Here is a 20,836-nt window from a genome sequence, read left to right as displayed (position 1 = left end):
AAAAAAAAATATTCCAAACCAAAACCAAATTTGAATCTGTAAAAAAACCAGACAAAAAAACCAAACCCCACTTGAGAGTGGTTTGCCAAAATCAAAACACATCTCTTATACATAAGGAGTAAAACCTCTAATGGAACTCCATAGAAGTAATCAAAATTTTCCCCACATTTGTCCTGTAAGAACAATCCTTTTGCCTTTCTGTCTTCATGAAATACTACATTCTGGGGGTTATTCTAGTCCATTCTTTCTGACAAAATCCTTCTTAGATGGACAAAACCATGTGCACTGCGGGTGGGGCAGATGTAACATGTGCAGAGAGAATTAGATTTGGGTGGGGTTTTTCTTCAAAGTGAGATCTATATTGAAGTGTAAAATCATGCAGTCAGTATTTTCCCTGCACAGAAACAAAATAACTCACCCAAATCTAATTCTCTCTGCACATGTTACATCTGCCCCCCTGCAGTGCACATGGTTTTGTCCTTCTAAGAAGGATTTTGTCAGAAAGAATGAACTGGAATAAACCCCTCTATGTGTTGGTGTTCTGTATGGTGTTCCGACAATGAACACCTGGCGGAAATATAATAGGGTCCAAGTTTGCGGAGGTCCGATTTTCAGCGAGATTGCATTTGGATTTCCGCTGTTGTCGGCCAGTGTTTACGTTTCTTCCATATTCCTAATAGTCAGTTAATTAAAGTAAATGTATGTTATGTTTTTATTTACTCTTCACCTCCCACACAAGAGTATTCAGCTGTTTGGCCCTGAATCGTTCTATTAATTGGACACATTTCTAGTAGCATTACCGTTTTTTGCATTTTTTTGTTTATTCCAAGCAACAGTATCCGGATGCCTGACAGACAATGGTTAACACCAGCAATTGACGTGTTGGGGTGTTGACATTGGCGCCAAATTTTTTTAAAAAAACTCTTGTTGACCTTTTCCATGTCGATCTTTTATTTGTGTCAACCTTTTTTCAATGTCAACGTTGGGCATGTCGACTTTCTGCTATCGACCTAGACATTGTGACCTACTGTATACCACACAAGCAACAATGTTGCTGCAAGCACAAATATAATTGGCAATACAAACCTTTGGTTTTATCTTGTTCATCTTTTATTGATGCTTGCAACTTCTGTATCGCCGGATTGTGTTCCTTCCCCCATCAGACTGAGCCTTTGGCTTATTATAGTACATAGCCCTCAGCCCCACCAGTAACAGATGTATACGTACTCACTTCTTGTGAAATATTGCATGTGCAACATACTGTATTATTAATCCAGGGCTCAGAGGCCACCAGGAGATCACATCTGATTCCCATCTGCAGGACCATCAAAGGTCACTCGTAGCTCTGCCCAGACCCAGCAAAGAATGAGTCACCCACTAATTAGCAAAAAAGATGTTCTCACCATGGACCCTGGGGAATAAGTCTGTAATCAGAGTGACTCCACTAGCCCAAGTTCTGCTGGTTGTCCATGCCAGTCCCACCCAATCTACAGCATAGTAATGTTACTATATAAATTCTTCCTGCTAGAAGCGTTACTGTCCTGGCCGTTGATTATAATTAGTCTTGTCGGTAAGAATCACACTTATGATGACAGCTTGTGTTTACTGCGTGTCCTGGTTTGTAGACGAATGTGTCTCATTGAGATGTTGTTTTATTGTTACCAGGGACCTCCAGGCATACAAGGACCCAGAGGAGACAGAGGCCCAAAGGGCAAACCTGTAAGTAGACGTATAACGCATTAAACCGCTTGTTTATTAATTTACTGTATATTATATATAATATAATATTGTTGTATAATGATGAGAGATGATTGGAGCTTCATGGGTGAGTTTAGCAAAGTAGCTGACGAGTTTGAATGATCCCAAATGAAATCTAGAATAAGTTCAATATTTGTATTTTGAACTTAAATCTAGTTTCAGTGGGCAAGATGTATCAAGCTTCAAATGTGATAAAATGGAAAGTGATAAACAGCCAGTCAATCAGCTCCTACCTGATATTTTTCAAACACAGTCTGTGACATGGCAGGAAGGAGCTGATTGGCTGGCTGTTTATCACTCTCTATTTTATCACTTTTGAAGCTTGATACATCTGGCCCTATGTGTCCTGTTTTTTGTTATGTTTGATGTCTATTTTCATAGAATTTGTTAATCAATTAAAAAATTGTACAAATGTTACTAATAAAATGAAGGGAACATCCTGTGCTTGGGTAATAATGTTTAGTTTGAGACCCCAAACATACAAATGTTACATTCAGATCCCTGTGGATTGTTTTGCCAATCCCTACTATTCTGTAGGCCAGGGCTGGGCAACACCGGCCCTCCAGATGTTAATGAACTACACATCCCAGGATGCTTTGCATTAGTTTTGCTATGTGGCCATGCTGAAACTGATGCAAGGCATGCTGGGTTGTGTAGTTCATCAACATCTGGAGGGCCGGTGTTGCCCAGCCCTGCTGTAGGCTGATGGTCACTGCAATGACACGTAAGCTGGATAATACAGTATGAACGATTTTGCCGATTCTGGAGACTTGGAAACGTCAAAATCTTCATATCGTCTAGTACAGGCATGTCCAACGTTGGCCCTCCAGATGTTGTGAAACTACACATCCCAGCATGCTTTGCCACAGTTTTGCTATTAGAGAATGCTAAAACTTTTGCAAAGCATGCTGGGATGTGTAGTTTCAAAACATCTGGAGGGCCAACGTTGGACATGCCTGGTCTAGTAGTTCTACAATTAAAAGAATCGTGAAAAACTCATGTCATCCTTTTCATGTGCTGAGCGTTGCCTCATTGACATTTTGCCTGTATCTACATTTTGTCTGTCTTGATCCAGTACAGTGATGGCTACCCTTGACACTCCAGCTATTGTTGAACTACACATCCCAGCATGCCCTGCTACAGTTTTACTATTTGGCCATGCTAAATCTGATTGGTTGACCATAGAACTCCCATCTTAGTAAATGGACCCCAGTAGATCTACAGAGTGTGTGCGGTTACTCGTTTGTATTTGCGTGTAGTAAACGCTGGGTGTCAGTGCTGCTGCACAGACGTAGCCAATCAGCAGGGGCCGCTGGATGGGTTCCAGACACCAATCGTTGGCAGGAAATGATGTAACGCAGCGATCAGAACGGTTTCAGTTTGTTTAGTTCACAAATTTGGAATTTCATTTCACATTTCGGGATTTTTTGTTTCGATTATTTTATTACAAAAAGAAAAACAAATAATAATATTCTGATTCTAATTTATTTTAATAATGAACTTTACATTTCCATGTCTGATTCCTTTTTATTGAGACCCATTTTTTATTATTATTTATTTTCGCCTCTAATACAGTGTGGCCTTGATTCTGATGGACTCGGTAAGCTGCAAATCTTGCAGCTTACCGAGTCCTTGTAACGCCGCCTCAGCGATTACACGCATTACATCAATAATTGAGTTTTTCACAATTTTTTTTTCATTGTTTACTTTTTAATACTTCGACACCCACGTGGCCTTTTATTGGGAACAGTAAGAAGTGGCTAACACAGCGGTAGAGGAGCAAAGCATCTGACCCTAACCATGGCGAGTGGAGCGAGGGGCCACGTGCTCTAATCCACAAACTTGCACCCAAAAATTGTGAAAAACTCCCTTCGACCTTTTCATTTGTTGATATTTTCAACATCGACTTTTTGTTTCTTTTGACCTTTCCCCATGTCAACCCTATAATCCACACCCATTGGATACACTCTCATGTGACTTATGTATAGTATATCTATAGGAGCCCAATGTCAATGGCTGTCTTATATATGATAACATATTTCATTGCAGCCAATAGTGTCACTTACTGTATATGTGCCGGAGAATTGATTATCTGACAGAGGTAACATGATTGGTCACTATAGATGAAAGCAGACCAGTGCTCAATGAACACTCAATGTTGTTACAATTTTGTTACATAATGTAGATAATTGTACAATTGTGTTACATAATGTAGACAGTGCTGTATAATGTAAGATTACCTGTCGATTGTGATGTCAGTGTGGTATATAATGTATTGATTACCTGTAGGTTGTGATGTCACTGTGCTGTATGATGTATGATTACCTATAGATTGTGATGTCACTCTGCTGTATAATGTATGATTACCTATAGATTGTGATGTCACTGTGCTGTATAATGTATGATTACCTGGAGATTGTGATGTCACTGTTCTGTATAATGTATGATTACCTATAGATTTGGATGTCACGGTGCTGTATAATGTATGATTACCTGTAGATTGTGATGTCACTGTGCTGTATAATGTATAATTACCTGTAGATTGTGATGTCACTGTGCTGTATAATGTATGATTACCTGTAGATTGTGATGTCACTGTGCTGTAATATACTTTTCTTTACCCATAGGGCGCACGTGGTCCTGCTGGAATAGATGGAGAACCTGGTATCCCCGGACAGCCCGGTGATCCCGGACCCCCAGGACATCCCTCTCTCCCTGGAAGTCATGTAAGGGGCGGCTGTATACATTACTGTGGTGGCTTACTATATAATGTCACGTTAGCGGGAAGATGGCGACCCCACAATAGACATTGCTGCTCTACCTCCCTGCATTGGTAAAGCCCAGCTACCTATTACATGTGGCCTCATAGAGGGTATATACAGTACATCAGTCATATATGCACCTACCGATCCAGCTGCGCTCATTGCTGCCGCACCAATCATCAGGTGGGAAATACGTGCCAATTGGCGCAATCCTGTCGCCACACTCATGCTTCTATTTTGCTCCCGCGGCTCATAGAGATGCATGGAATGGCAACTGCGCAGCATAATGATTCTGTATATATAGGTACAGTGTATATAGCAAACTCACCTATTCATTTTTTCCTTTTTTTTGCAGCCGTTCTCCGCCCAAATGCAGGGAGGCTTCGATGAGAAATCGGGTCTCGGATCGCAAGTTGGACTAATGCCCGGCTCCGTGGTAAGATCCGTCTGGTCAATGTGTCTGATACCCCAATGCTCATGTAGATATATCGTCACTGGTACATTCTAGAATCTGACTGCTGGAATCTGATTGGTTACTATGGGTAACAGCACTTTACTAACGTTACACCATAGACTTGCCCATATCACAGACATAGATTGCTGACGGAAACATTTTGCATCCTAATAATATCTGTACGTAGTATATTATATAATAATTCTTGTATTCTGGGCGGTAATGGTTATCTGGCTAGTTATTCTACTCCTAAACATCTAAATGCTGAAAGTCCCCTCTGGTTCCATTTCCGCATGGTCACTCCTAATTCTGCATCGTGTAGTGACTGATGGGGACAAAGCTGATATTTTGACACAAGCTATTTATGAGATTTAGGGGTAATTCAATTAGCCGTGGTAGATTACCATGATCCGCTGGAGCTATCCAATTAGCCCCGAAGCCCGCAGCAATCAGAGATTTTTTTTCACCTGTTACTTTTACACCTGTTATGGACGCTAGCGGGGGATTTTTGGCGCCCAATTAAAAAAACACCCATGCCTTTAACCCTTTCAAGTCCGACGTCTAGTCAGGCTCAACAGCCCTAGCGCTAGTAGGAGATCCAGTGGTAAACCGCTTTAAAATAAGAACATTAATATCGTTCAACATTCAATGTAGACCATTTTTGAATGGAAAAAAAAAATTACAATTTAAACATTTAAACCAGACAGTTTGAATTGCAAAAGAAAATTTGGACTGTAAAAGGTTAAAGCCCTGGGCGACCTCCCGTTTTCACCCGCACTTATTTACCATGGCTAATTTCATTTCCTCTTAATGCTTTAACTGACGAGAACCTGGATTCTCTTGTTCACAGTCACACATTTTCATTTTGTTGCGATACTAGTGTATCAAGTAAATTTTATGTTCAGTTTAACGGAAGTTACAATTTTATTTTATTGGAAAAACCATATTTGGCTAAATGAATGTATTTATTTTAGTGCACACAAAATATGTATGTTACCAGAACATATTCCCATATTTATGTCATTTGAATATGCATCTTTGGGGCTGATCAAATTTCTGGACAGATATTTATCAAATCAAAATAGATTATTATTATTATTATTATGGCTTATTATTATGGCATCACAAAGAAACAAGAAAATTTAACACCATTTAGGACAAGTACATGTAAATAAAGACAGTTGCATCCGGAGACAGGACACTGAGATAACTATTAGGTATCTGGGGTAAGGTGCTGTTGAAAGGAATATGGAGTAAGTATGGAGTAAAAATATATATATTCTAAGCAACTGTGGCTCCGACCTTTTTGTAGGAGGGGGCTGCCGCTGGCTGAGTTGTCGGGTCCCACTTCCCACCGGGTCCCACTTCCACACTGCTGCTGCTGCCTGGGACTCAGTGCTTGTAGAACGCAGTCACAGGCACCGCGTCTGGTGCATACACAGGGCCTGCGCCACCACTAGGCAGCTTTAGGCATTTGTCTTGCGCAGAGGGGAGAAAGCGGCTGGGAGCCTAAGACTGGAGCAGGTGAGACAGCCATACCCCCGCCCCTGGATAGCACCACCCGCACACCACTGACCCCCCTGCCCGCCCAGAGCTGCGGCATCTCATCCCCCCCCCCCGCGCGCCTGCCCGGAGCTGATGCATCTTATCCTCCCCCTGCCGGCCCGGAGCTGCGGCATTTCATCCCCACCCCAGTGGAGCAAAGTGGCGGCCGCATCGACTTCCCCTTGTTGGAGAGGGTGAGCGCCGGGTGCCCCTGCGCATGTGCATACCCCTGGCTTTTATGGGCTGCATTGGCTGCAGCCTATAGAAGCCAGCTAGGCCTGCACAGAAAGGCAGAGAACAGCTTCCTGTAGGAAGCCAGCTCTCTGTCTATTGCAGCCGGACTGGCAGTCCCAGACGGCAGGAACACCTCCCACTGCGTTTGCCTTTACTGCGGGCGACTAGCAGGTCAAACTTCCAATAGCAAGTCACTGCCAGTCACAGTAAAGAGAGATCAGTCTCACGGACTGTATCTGGCTTCACTAGGGCTGAGCCCATACAGTAAGTAAATCCTGCCACTGAGTTCTAAGAGAATATAAAGCACATGAGGAGAAAGGGCCCTGCTCGTGAAAGCTTACATTCTAAAAGATTATCAAAATACAGGAAACTAAATATGACAAATCTGTTTTAAGTCAATGACTTTAATTGAATTGCACTAAGCTTTATACAAACATTTATTAAGACTATATTTTGGAGACTGTGTCCTTTAAACAGATGTTTCCTTATAGGTTGTTACTATGTAGTCCAAACTAAAGTTCTCATAGACACCATTATTAATAACGGCAGTAATCTCTGGATAACATAGATGAACAGTGCGGTATTCCGTTATGCCAGTGCCCGTGGGGTGTGAGGGGTTGGCACGGAATTTTGATTGTAAATTTCACAGCAGCAATCTGTAGAGACAAAATATGAAGCCTCGAAATGCAGGGATGAGGGGGGACTGGGGGACGGGATGGTCAGTAAATATGTTTGGCAAGATCTGTAAACTGATCCCATACAAAGAGAGATTTTTCCAGGAATAAATTCCTCTGGAGTCTGGAGGAGTAGTTAGAATTAACCCAGAGAGCGGGAGCCAGTTCCCAAACTTGGCCTGATATTGTACTTTGTAGCACAGGGAACTACAGCTGCAAACATACTGTAAGCTTGTCATACTGCAGAACATCTCAGGTAAAGGGGGTATCTGAGCAATCTAGCATTGCTCAGCACATCTCCCCATGTGTAGGCCCCATTACTCTCTGATATCTGAATGTGGTGACGAGGAGGAACCAGGGCACAATATATGTTTCAGCTACTGCTATAAATGTCACAACTCAGGGAAATACAGATCGCTGCACTAGGGGGGCAATGCTCTGCAGTCTTGTGTATAACGCAGCACTCGCTATACAGCCGGTACCAAGGCAGAACCTTATAGCCAAGTCTGCCGCAGCGAGGGCTCCAAGGTCAACCAGTGCCCCCCGCACTTCTCACGGGAACGTGGAACCTCAGGTCTGCTACAGCAGGGATTCCAGAGGTAGTCTGCAGTGACCACATAGCCTCTAGTCAGATAACACAGGGGAATCTCCCATTCTCCTCCGCACAAAGGACTTTATAACCCCTTCTATTTACGCAACTCCCCGGCTGGAGAATAGCCAAGTGGGAATGGGGAATTTTGGGAGATGGCGTCCAGGCACCAGGATGGTGTAAGAATTTCTCAGCTCCTGAGAAGGCCACAGACTCTATGGAACAATAGGAGAAGACGCTACACTTCACTTCACATGACGGGGCAAACTAAGAGTAACATTTTGTACTCGATTTATCAAGCGGTGAAAAGAGCGGTTAAGTGAACCAGGGTAGAAGTTGCCCTTAGCCAATCAGCTTGCGGTAGCAATTATCAAGTTGATTCTATAAAATGATAGGAAGTAGCTGATTGGTTGTATGGGCAACTTTTCCACTGGTTCACTTCTGGTTCACTGTGTTCGCTGCTTGATACCTCCGCCCATTAGAAACATGAGCACTAAAAGCAATTCTAGGTAACATGGTGTGCTACAGGTTCCTTGTGAGGACAGCTGGACATTCTAGTCTGCATCTTTATCACAGGTTCCCCACACGGAATACTCAAGAACTTCTCAAGAACTTCGCAGAAACATTATTTTTTCTTTAAAAGTTTCATGTTTGGGTCTTAATATATGCCTTTCATATTTAATTAATAAAAATTGGTCCCAATATAACATTGCAACCCCACATTACCCATCCCAAAACATCCCGCTTGTCTCTCAGACCCCTTACTTGCTCTAAACTTCCCCATATTTACTTCGACCTCCCACTTTAAAAATTGCACCCACATGTGGCACGTGCCACTCGGACCCGCCCTCCCCCCCTCTGCATCATCCACGTGCCACTCAGACTGCCCGACATGCCCACTCAATCTTCTACAAACCACTGGGACCACCTAGTAACTTAATTACACAATTAAATATTTTATTTATATAATTTTTATATAATGCAGTGCACTCCCTGAACCTGCTCCTCCCCTTATACAATGCGTGACCTCCTCGTGGGGGGCACAGGAAGCCATGTGACATGGAAGCCGGCTGGTCTGTTGTAGACTTAGGGGGAGATGTATCAAACAGTAGCTTGGAGAGGGATAAAATGGAGAAAGATAAAGTATCAATCATTTATTTTACAGGCCGTGTATGGAAAATGACAAAAGCTGGTCTTTCTTTACTCAATCTCTAATCAATATTTGATACATTTCCCCCTTATTTTGACAACAAATTAAAATAATAATTGCAACATTCTACATTCAGTGGTGTTAGGGACCAATACACCTACATGGGTAACCCTGCAAAATGCTGGTGTACCCCAAACAAAACAATCATGATCTACAATGCAATAGAAAACGTGCAACATATGCGTTTTTAGTGGCTACGGGTAACACCACTCTTTTTCTGAATGGCTATTGGGCCATAATAATAATAATAATAATAATAATAATAATAATAATGTTATTTATGTAGCACTATTGTCCCAATAGGATTTAAAGTGCTTTACATGTACCTTTACAGCACACAAAACAAAACAAGCATAACAGTGGATATTAGTGAAATGCTTGAGAGAACAGGAAAGTCTTGAGTCTATTTTTAAAGGATTCTACATTGGGGGCCTCTCGCACAGTGCAGGGAAGAGAGTTCCTTAGAGTCAGAGCCACAAAGCTTTACCCCCAGACGAGGCAGATTCTAGGTACAGTTAATAGTCCATCATCTGCAGATCACAGTAATTGAGGAGGGCAGTGAGGAACCAGAAGATGCTTCATTTGTCTTGGGTTCCGGTCATGATGGGCTGTGAAAGTTATTAAGGGGATCTTAAAAGCAATTCGCCATCTTACAGGCAGCCACTGAGTGGAATAGAGAATGGGTGTAATGTGGCTGGAGCGGGGCTGGTTGGATAATAGCCTGGCAGCTGCATTTTGTACCATCTGCAAGCGGTGCAATTCTTTTGCCGGGAGCCCAAGATAGAGGGCGTTGCAGTAGTCTAGTCGTGATGATACAAATGGGTCTTCATTGATATTCCCTAAACAATCTTCTGTATATTTGCTAAAGGCACAAAATTAAATAATCTAATTAATTAGAATTTGTATTTGAACTGTGTACGTAGTATGTGTCAGTGAATGTATATAAGCATGTATTAATTGTGCCTCTAAATAATGTTTTTCAGGGACAAGTTGGGCCAAGAGGTCCTCAAGGTCTACCAGGAAACCCGGTAAGTGGCCATAAGAGATTAGGAATGAGATTGTTGGCAGAGACAATAGAAAGCGACCTTACACTAGACATTATACACCACTGTATGCACCTTTATATGTGACAATACACAGTAAACGATGGTACACGTGGGTCGCCTCCTTTTATAGCACGGACATTAAGTCTATCAGTGATGGTGGTATAATGGTTCGTTTGCTGCCTCCCAGCCTTGGATTTGATTAACACCAAAGCCCTCCTGTGCGGAACTTTCACGGTTTTCCAGTGTTTGTGTCACAGGCCTATGGTTTCCTCCAACAATCCAAAAACATAGTTGATTAATTGGCTTCTGACAAAACAAAAAGTATCTCTGGTATATAATGTGTGTGTTTGTTATAAATTATAGACTATTTCTTGTCTTTTTTTAAATTCTAGGGTGGTATGGGCCCCCCTGGTCCTCCCGGAGAGCCAGGAGAACCAGGATCTATGGTGAGTAATAATATTTTAAAAATTTGGCAATTATTTTCTTGTGAAAATAACACCAGGCAAAAGCAAGATTCCTCCATATAAGAGAGGGAATGCCCACTACCCCCACAGTAAAACAGACTTTGTATCTAGGAAGTAGAATCATGAATGTTTTCCAAATAGCCTAGTTAAATACTTTTACAAAATCTATATATTCATCTCTATCTATCTATCTATCTATCTATCTATCTATCTATCTATCTATCTATCTATCTATCTATCTATCTAGTTATATATACTGTGGATATATACAGTATACAAGAAAAATCAATGTTGCAATAACAATTCAAGTTAGATTTGTCATTTGAATAGTAAAATTTAGTTGGATTGGTGTTAAGATTAAATCTCAGTCCATAAATTTACTTCTCTGTCATCTTTCAAAATATTTAGATCTTATATATATACGGTAAATTCTTACCACATACAGACACACTGGAATATTAATAAGACATGAATTTACTTGTTCTGGTGACACGTGTACAGATATAAATCCACATAATACTGATGTACATTACAATGTGGATGTCTATAGCAAATTCCTTCTAGGTGCAAATTAATGTCTCCTAGCAACTAAAAAACAACAGTTCTAATGCCGCCCATACACGCTGCGATCCCGGCGGTGCGATGTGTGCTTTGAGGTGCGCGCTCCCGCGGCACCTCATCGCACAGTACAAAAAGTATGTGCTGCACATACTTTTTGTACTTGCTTTTTATCACATTGCATGCACAAGGCATGCACAAGGCATGCACAAGGCATGCAATGCAATGTGATGGATGCTATTTAAGCCCACAACGCACGCCGGGATCGCAGCTTGTATGGGCAGCTTTAAACTAACCTAGCATAATATAATAGCTGTATTAAACTTGTCACATTGCATGTGGCACAGATGGAGTTGTGCGTTGTTATCTGGTTGCTGCATATTTGCAATAAAACTACACATTTGCGGTTCTGTTCTCAAATCCATTTAAAGTTTGTGTATCCAAACTGAATCAAAACCCAATGGATCTGTTCTGAGCCTCGGTTCGGAATCTTTCCACAGTTCGAAATTCGGACTTGAAATCTAAATTATGGATTGAAATAAAAAAAGACACAATTTTTTTAGTTTTTTTTTTTTTTACGGATTTTTTTTTTAATTATATTGAAGGAATCTGAACAAAAAACGAAATCTAAAACAAAATGTTTGAGGCTGGTCTTTCAAAACCAAAATACAAAAATTAACACAACTCTGATATGAAAAAACAGGGACAGCTCACATATCTAAATAATAAGGGAGTCCATGAAATTAGTCAACCGATATCAGCGCAACTTACAATGAAAAGAGACCGGAACAGTTTTTGTAAGATTTTATTACATGTGTTAACTCAAGTGGAATTTTTGTACATCGGTAGTAGCAGTTGTAGGGTACATTATTTGGGTATTTTAATACCATTTTGTAACAATGTTTGTCTCCTCAAATCTACTTTTTACTTTGTTTTTTTTTAGGGTCCGGTTGGTCCTCGTGGCCCTGAGGGACCTGCAGGAAAATCAGGTGAAGATGTAAGTTATTTTTAATGAACTGCATTAATATTACTTTATTTACTAGTCATTTAGTTGTTATTGTTACAACTTTAATCTCTCCGGAATTGTCCGAATGTGGTTGATTCTGGGCAAGACACACAAAAGACACACAACTAAAGACACTAGCAGTTATACAGTATCTGTAGCGGACAATATCCCTGCCATTGTGTGTCTGCGTTAGTGGGACGCTTTGTGCCCTATCTTTATAACTCTGTGTAGACTTAATTTCTTTGTAATGACAACATATGTGTAAAAATCTCCTTAATTTGGGAGAACTTGCTATTTTTGATATATTGGGGCAGATGTATGAAGCCTTAAAAATCACCCTCGCGTTTATCTCTTTTTAAGGCTTAATACACCTGCCCCAGCGTTTGTATTTGCTGTGCTGTTATCTACTGCTCGCTGTTATCATCTGAATACCACAATGTTATACCCTTTCAGACAAAAAACAACATTACCGGGTCAAGCAGTTCTACCCGGTAATTTCATGAATAACATGGGTCCCTTTTCTGTGTGAAAGGGCACACCCGTGTCGTAAATCCTGTGTCTCCGACCCTGGAATTGACCAGGGTCGAGGACATGGGATTTATGACTCGTGTTGACCCTTTCACACAGAAGAAATACCCGTGTTATTCAGCAAATTACCTGGTAGAAATTTCCAACCCGTTAATTTGTTCTTCTGTGTGAAGGGGGGCCAGGCTGCTCCCGGTAAAATGACACGGTATTTGCAATGCTGTGTATTTGACAGGATTTTCAGACTTTTCTGTCTGAAAGGGGTATTACAGTGTCTGATAGCGCTTAGCATCAGATGACAGTAGGCCTACACAGAATAAAAAAACAATGCGTCACTCCATAGTGACAATTAAACATTTGTCTACTAAGCTTCCTAAATATAAGGCATATTCTGCTGACCCGCTTAGTTGGGTTACCGACAGAGAGCCCGGTTAAAAAAAATCCACCCTTCACATCTTTGTTTTAGGGAGAACTTGATATAAAGGTTGAACTTGATTGGCATATGTCATTTTACAACCTCAAATACTATGTTCCTACTATGTTATGAGATGTTGCCTTGTAGAACATACTTGTATACAATTTTGGTTTTCCTGGAGAGGAGATGCAGGTGGGTGGCAATGGGAGCCGGCCTGGTTGCTCATTAGGTCACGCCCCTTCACAGGAAAATAGTCGCAATTTGCTCAGATATTCCACAAACAAGATTTACTCTAAATCCCATATGGTCTAAACTCTGCTTTATAAACCTCCAGCTCACTCTGTCCTTCACCTTCTTTGTATTCGCGTTTGCCTGTAAAAGCGCTATCACTGCGGCTTCCAAGGAGGGACACTGCGCCAGTCACATCTGAATGACCTCCAATAAGAGTAACGAAGGGTTGTTGCAAATACTTTGGGTAATAACTTCCATGGGTTGTATATTTCCCCCATGAAATGTAGCAGACGAGGCAGCCATGTTGGGTGCACTAGGTCATGCCTAGAAGAGATGACACAGGATGGGGTAGGTACAGCGGCCTAACACTAAGAGTAGGGTCCCACCATGACTGTCAGATCCATTTATTTTTTATCCCATCCATGAGAGCACCGGGTGAGGAAGCCATGTGGGGGCACTACAAATGTGGTTGGGGCATGGTGAGGCATCTGGTGGAATATTTGGACAGTGCGATGGGCGGGATGAATATATAATCCTGGCCCTACCCCTGCTGCACAATGGCAAGATTATTGGCACGGTAAAGAAAGGGGCGTGGCTATGAGAACACAATCCAGTGTAGACTGCATCATGTCGACATACTAATGGGAGGAAATATTCCAAACCCACCGTAAGAAACTTTTTGTTAACAAATTTTGTCTGCATTTTTAGAGGCAAACTCTGCATCGTGTCCTGCGCTTTTAATACTGTACTTTCTGTGTAATCATTTGGGCATTTTCCTTCTTTCCAGGGTGAGGCAGGAAAGTCGGGACAAACAGGGGAACCTGGATTCTCAGGATCTGCGGTAAGTAACAAATTAAAGCATATTTTCCCCAATGTTTGGTCTACTGAAGCATGTGACTTTGGGGGTTATTGAGAACTGATTGCTGCCCTGGTACTAAATTGCAGAGACCTGCGATCAGGTAATTGCCACCCATCCAGAATAAAATCCCGCCCTGTGCAAGCCTGCAAATTACTTAGTAGAGCTTGCGAAAATGACAGTAGCTGGTTTGGCGATTATCTGCAAATCCATTCACAGCCGCTCCCCATGTAATGATTCCCCAGTGTGCGCAGTCTGTGTGTAGCCCAGGACTTACTCAGCGGCTGTGATAGAATCAGACTGATCGGGGGCGGAGCTGATGTCACATGACTTCCCCTCACACACCTGGCCACGCCTGCGCATTACCTGACACTCCCAGATAACAGCCGCTCACCATGTAATGATTCCCCAGTGTGTGCAGTGTGTGTGTAGCCCAGGACTTACTCAGCAGCTGTGATAGTCAGGCTGATCGGGGGCGGAGCTGACATCACATGACTTCCCCTCATACACCTGGCCACACCTGCGTATGACCTGACACTCCCAGATAACAGCCGCTCACCATGTAATGATTCCCCAGTGTGTGCAGTCTGTGTGTAGCCCAGGACTTACTCAGCGGCTGTGATAGAATCAGGCTGATCGGGGGCAGAGCTGACATCACATGACTTCCCCTCACACACCTGGCCACACCTGCGTATGACCTGACACTCCCAGATAACAGCCGCTCACCATGTAATGATTCCCCAGTGTGCGCAGTCTGTGTCTTCCCTGACATGCCAAAACAGACGGTTAGCACTCCAAAACGCCAGCCTCCTGTCACCTTGCTTATGGCCAGCGACAAAATGTAGCAGGATTTCATTGCAGGCTGCAAAATCACAGCGATCAGGTCTGAATAATCCCCTTACAACTAATTATCTTTAAACTTTGTTATTAATAATTTATTAAACATATGAGACAAATCTGCTGCGGATCGCGTTTCTATTTGGCCAAGCAAGTAAGAGGCCACATGCGATGTGGTCCAATCCAGGCCAATAGTACAGAACACGCTAGTGCATTCTCGAGATGACCACACATAGGGGGTGATTCTGGTTGACTTGCAAAGATGTGAAATTCACAGCATTACGTGTCAACTATGCGCCGCCCGCATGAATGCCTGCACTGCTAGGCCCGCTCGCACCAAGCAGCTGCACATGCACATAAAAATGTATACACATGCACAGTCGCAAAACATCGCTCCCCTGTGGGAACGCGCAGGGGAGAGATGCAGTCTGAATAACCCCCATAGGCTTATATATACATATCTCTCTCTCTTCTGAACACTTGTGGGTCTGGCATTTGTCCGATGAAGCTTTACGGCACATGCCAGAACCGGAGAATGCCCAGGAGAGGCACTCGCTCTTCTCTTCTGTGGGCAGAGAGATGGGCTGGAATGTGCCCCATGGCAGTACCAGGCCCTTTTCCTCTCTGGGTCCTCAAGTGACCACTCACCACTGGTGTGGCCACTTTTACGCGGTGCATGGTTTCTTATTTCACTTGGCTTGGGAATTATTTTATGTCATTGTTTTCTTTGCTATATGAAATGATGAAAGTTCATTCTTTATCCCATGTCTTTATTAGGGGGCCAGAGGGTTTCCTGGTGCTCCAGGACTTCCAGGACTGAAAGGACACAGAGTAAGAATATGTTGCTGATTATAAGTGTAAAATTGCTGTTCTGGCGTCTTATGCGGTGCAGCTGGGACCGACTGCTTCTCCCAGAGCTGTCTACAGTACATGGGATTTAAAATGTGTTTGCATTCAGGTTAATTTGCCCTCAGGTCAATAACATGATGATACTGTAGCTGATGCACAGACTCGAGATGAGAAAACTTTTCAAAACTTTTCAAAATTGTTATGCATTTGCTTCGTTCCACATCTGACTGAGAACTTTGCAATGGAATTTGGCAAAACACGTCGTACCTCAACGGCACCACTCCCAAACCACACTGCTCCCTCCAGTGGCTCCAGGGGGGAGCACAGCTACAGTATGCACCGTCGTGGTGGGATTTCCAACAGGGCCCAGTGGAGGCATGGTGGAGCTTCCAGGACAAGCTACCTTGTAGATGTTCTCCCTCTTGGTGCCCTTGTAGAGTGAAAAAGTCTGGAGGTGGCACCTTATATAGTCAGGAGTGCCCCCCAGATTGTGGAGCCCCTAGTCAGTTGCCTAAAGGGACCGAATTGTAGAACCGGCCCTGAATATGACACAGTCCCCATGGCTTACCCGAGGAAGCGGGGCTGTAGACCAAATAAAATTAAATTTGTTACATAAAATCCCTCAATGTAAAGTAAGAGTAAACAGCATTTGAGTGCATTTTAAATCCATTTTGTTCACATAAATATAATCAGTTTGCGAAATATTTGCATCTGTTATATATTTGTTTGTAGTTTATGATATTGATAACTTTCTCTTTGTATTTTAGGGTCACAAAGGATTAGAAGGCCCAAAAGGAGAGCTTGGAGCTGCTGGGTCAAAGGTGAGTCCATCCGATAAACGGGAATAAACAAATTGTCCGCATTTATAGTTGACCAACAAACCACAAAAACTCTTTATGGATTGTTGAACTAAATGCATACTGCACCTACTCTCCGGGAAGTTGTGGGTGGCTCCAGATTTTTCAGGTAGACCCCTGTGTTGCTGGAAGAAAGGGTACACCTTCCACACCTCAGAGGGAAGCTACTGTATGCAGGATGGCTGGACAATTTAGGCACTCATGGGTCAAAATGTAAGGAGCAGAACTTAATTTATGCTAATAGCCATCATTTTAGCCCCGCCCTTTCCTCAAGAACCTGCAATTTGTGGGATCTACCATCATTAGGGTGAGGCTTAATTGCATGTAAGCCCATCCATGCCCCTGAAGTCCCCACCTGCTTCTCCTTTCTGGACTTCTCCCCTAGAGGAGTTTTATAATATCTACTTAATATAAGTATTAATGAAAGGATGTCGAAGAATTATTATTACAATCCAATATCATATTTGCACTGGAATTAATCACATGTAATAAAAGGCTAATGCTGCTTCTCACCTCTATGGGGGGAGCTCAAGTGTTTTGTAGATGCACCCAATTGAGTAATTCAAGGGTTGAGCTGCTCGGGCGCGCACAGCCAACGACACTGATAAACATGGGGGTCCATATCTATTGGCTCCTAATTACTGAATTCCCCATTATTATAGCGTTAGCCGTCCATAAATTAGTGTTGAGGTTTATTACAAACCTCAACACCAAAACAAATAATAACCAGAATATCTAAGTAATTCGATAAATTGTATTAATTACTTTTTCTTCAATTTGTCTTTTTAGGGTGAATCCGGGCCTACCGGTCCAATGGGTCTTAACGGGCCGGCAGTAAGTTTGCTTACAATATGTGAGATGAAATATGAAATAATGACATTGTATTTGCTTTAAATAATAATCACATTCATCATAAAGAGAAATGGCCGATATGTAGTCCCCCCAGAACGTTTCTGGGGAAATACATAGACTGTGAGGACACATCGCAAGTTCACCATTGACTTGTATAAAACAAAATCTGGGGAAAAAAAAAATAACCACTGGACTGAAAAAAATAATTATTGATTGTTCAATTACCATATATAGTACATACATTCTGGTCTCATCTCAAGATACAACCAAGTTTGACCTATCTATTCACCACCTTTCATTTTCATACATATATATCTCCCACTTTGCTCCTCTGCATATGAACTCAACCAGATTTTCTCCCATCTAATCTTTCAAAAACTCTCTGCTGTAATACTGCTGCATCCCACCAGGGGGTCTGTACTACTGCTGCATCACACCAGGGGGCCTGTACTACTGCTGCATCACACCAGGTGGCCTGTGCTACTGCTGCATCACACCAGGGGGCCTGTACTGCTGCTGCATCACACCAGGGGGCCTATACTACTGCTGCATCACACCGGGGGGGGGGGGGCTGTACTACTGCTGGATCACACCAGGGGGCCTATACTACTGCTGCATCACACCGGGGGGGGGGGGGGGGGGGGCTGCACTACTGCTGCATCACACCAAGGGGCCTGTACTACTGCTGCATCACAATAGGGGGCCTGTACTACTGCTGCATCACACCAGGGGGCCTGTACTACTGCTGCATCACACCAGGGGGCCTGTACTACTGCTGCATTACACCAGGGGGCCTGTACTTCTGCTGCATCACACGAGGGGCCCTGTACTTCTGCTGCATCACACGAGGGGCCCTGTACTTCTGCTGCAACACACCAGGGGGCCTGTACTACTGCTGCATCACACCAGGGGGCCTGTAATACTGCTGCATCACACCAGGGGGCCTGTACTACTGCTGCATCACACCAGGGGGCCTGTACTACTGCTGCATCACACCAGGGGGCCTGTACTACTGCTGCATCACACCAGGGGGCCTGTACTACTGCTGCATCACACAAGGGGCCCTGTACTTCTGCTGCAACACACCAGGGGGCCTGTACTACTGCTGCAACACACCAGGGGGCCTGTAATACTGCTGCATCACACCAGGGGGCCTGTACTACTACTGCATCACACCAGGGGGCCTGTACTACTACTGCATCACACCAGGTGGCCTGTGCTACTGCTGCATCACACCAGGGGGCCTGTACTACTGCTGCATCACACCAGGGGCCTGTACTACTGCTGCATCACACCAGGGGCCCTGTACTACTGCTGCATCACACCAGGGGGCCTGTATTACTACTGCATCAAACCAGGTGGCATGTGCTACTGCTGCATCACACCAGGGGGCCTGTACTGCTGCTGCATCACACCAGGGGGCCTGTACTACTGCTGCATCACACCAGGGGGCCTGTACTACTGCTCCATCACACCAGGGGGCCTGTACTGCTGCTGCATCACACCGGGGGGGGGGGGGGGGGGGGGGGCTGTACTACTGCTGTCCATGATTTATCCTGCATGATGACACAGTCTTATCATAACCCACATTTCTTTCTTTACCTGTAAAGGGACAACGAGGATTGCCTGGTGAGAGGGGACGTATTGGACCTCAGGGAACACCTGTAAGTACAGTTTAGGATTCTGTGATACAATTAAGGGGATAACTAAACGATAGCATGTGCAGGAGACAGCGGCACTCAGCTTAAACAGCTCTGGAAATATTTGGTATCTGTTCTATTGAAGTAAATGAATGGTACAAACATGTGTAGTAAGATTTACCTGTACTGTGTGGACAGGGCAGAATTATATTGGGGAAGCTGCCAGCAATTTACCAGATGCACAATTACCTAATACTTTCCTGTTTTTACCGTATCTTTCAGGGTGCAAGAGGCGCCAACGGACTTGTCGGACTGGCGGGACCAATAGTAGGTTACCAGAGTATTTTCTAATTAATTTCCAATTTGTTTTCTTTCGCTAATTAATTCCATAATAAAGTAACTTCCTAGTGTGACAGGAGACTAGAATTGTTGTCATTCACTGATTTTCCTGTTATCTGACAGGGCCCCATCGGTATCAGTGGTGCTGCCGGCTTTCCTGGGAATCCTGGTACCAAGGTAACACATTGCTTCACTACTCATTAGGTGTATTTCATGTTACAGTATGTCTCTCCCACGAGCCATGGTGCAGTAGGCGGAATATTGGCTGATTAGTCGCCCAGCTAATATCTGCTGAAGTCATTGCTGCTGATGGTGATACTAAGGGGAGGGGCATATTGGAGGGGGGGGGGGGGGGGCTCAGGGTGTTGGCATTTGTCTGTGGAAAGGGCAACGGGTTAATTTATTGGACACTAACATTGTCTCATTCATGTATAAATACTAGATCTCGATAGATAGAATCGGGATCAAATTGCACGGTGCCGCATACACATATCTGTGCTATATAGGGGTGTATTTAATGCGAGGGGGGGCGCAAGCGGCTGACGGCGAGCTATACTGCGAGCAGCGCCGATAGCCGCCGTCAGTATTTAACGCTCCCCCCCTCACTCGCCCTTTCCACCTCGCCTGATCCCTGAGGAACAGGGTACAGCAAAATGCGGCGGGCTCGCTGTTTAGGGGAATCCTTGCCGTTCTTTGATGGTGAGGATTCCCTGGAACGTAGAGTACGGCAATAATAGTCGAATAGAAAAATTGATTAAACCGAACCGTTTCTACTCCACAATATATTGATATTGTGTGTGTGTGTGTGTGTATGTGTGTATATATATATATATATATATATATATATATATATATATATATATATATATATATACTGTATATATACTGTATAAATTATATTGTCTTCTATACCTCCTATAAATGAGAGTCCATTTGTTTGAGGCTTTTCTGATAAACTCGGAAACCAGTGAACTGATTGCAATGCGATTATGGAAGTCATTTTCCCGGGCAGGTTATAGGTTAAGTCAGTGGTTCCCAAACTGTTTGCATAGGCACCCTGGGGTGCCTCAGGACACGTACAAGGGTGCCTTGGGGTGGTGGACCAGGATCAATTCATATTAGTTATCAGGGCTGA

The 20,836-nt window shown here is 43.4% G+C and overlaps 1 protein-coding gene across 2 annotated transcripts in view; it reads left to right on the top strand.

Annotated features, from left to right (window-relative positions):
• Positions 1-20,836, top strand: part of COL5A2 (collagen type V alpha 2 chain) — a 174,400-nt gene that overhangs the window by 118,224 nt on the left and 35,340 nt on the right. For both annotated transcript variants that reach the window (XM_083154257.1, XM_083154256.1), the window contains exons 6-18: positions 1,666-1,719; positions 4,386-4,484; positions 4,876-4,956; positions 10,210-10,254; positions 10,665-10,718; positions 12,238-12,291; positions 14,259-14,312; positions 15,942-15,995; positions 16,781-16,834; positions 17,660-17,704; positions 19,333-19,386; positions 19,645-19,689; positions 19,825-19,878. In XM_083154257.1, coding sequence (XP_083010383.1) covers positions 1,666-1,719; positions 4,386-4,484; positions 4,876-4,956; positions 10,210-10,254; positions 10,665-10,718; positions 12,238-12,291; positions 14,259-14,312; positions 15,942-15,995; positions 16,781-16,834; positions 17,660-17,704; positions 19,333-19,386; positions 19,645-19,689; positions 19,825-19,878 — 747 coding nt within the window. The remainder of the gene's footprint in view (positions 1-1,665; positions 1,720-4,385; positions 4,485-4,875; positions 4,957-10,209; positions 10,255-10,664; positions 10,719-12,237; positions 12,292-14,258; positions 14,313-15,941; positions 15,996-16,780; positions 16,835-17,659; positions 17,705-19,332; positions 19,387-19,644; positions 19,690-19,824; positions 19,879-20,836) is intronic.

The sequence above is a fragment of the Crinia signifera genome, chromosome 7 (assembly GCF_055691185.1).
Source record: "Crinia signifera chromosome 7, ASM5569118v1, whole genome shotgun sequence".
NCBI lineage: Eukaryota > Metazoa > Chordata > Amphibia > Anura > Myobatrachidae > Crinia > Crinia signifera.
Note: the sequence above shows the minus strand (reverse complement) of the source record. Positions and strands in the feature narration are given on the sequence as shown.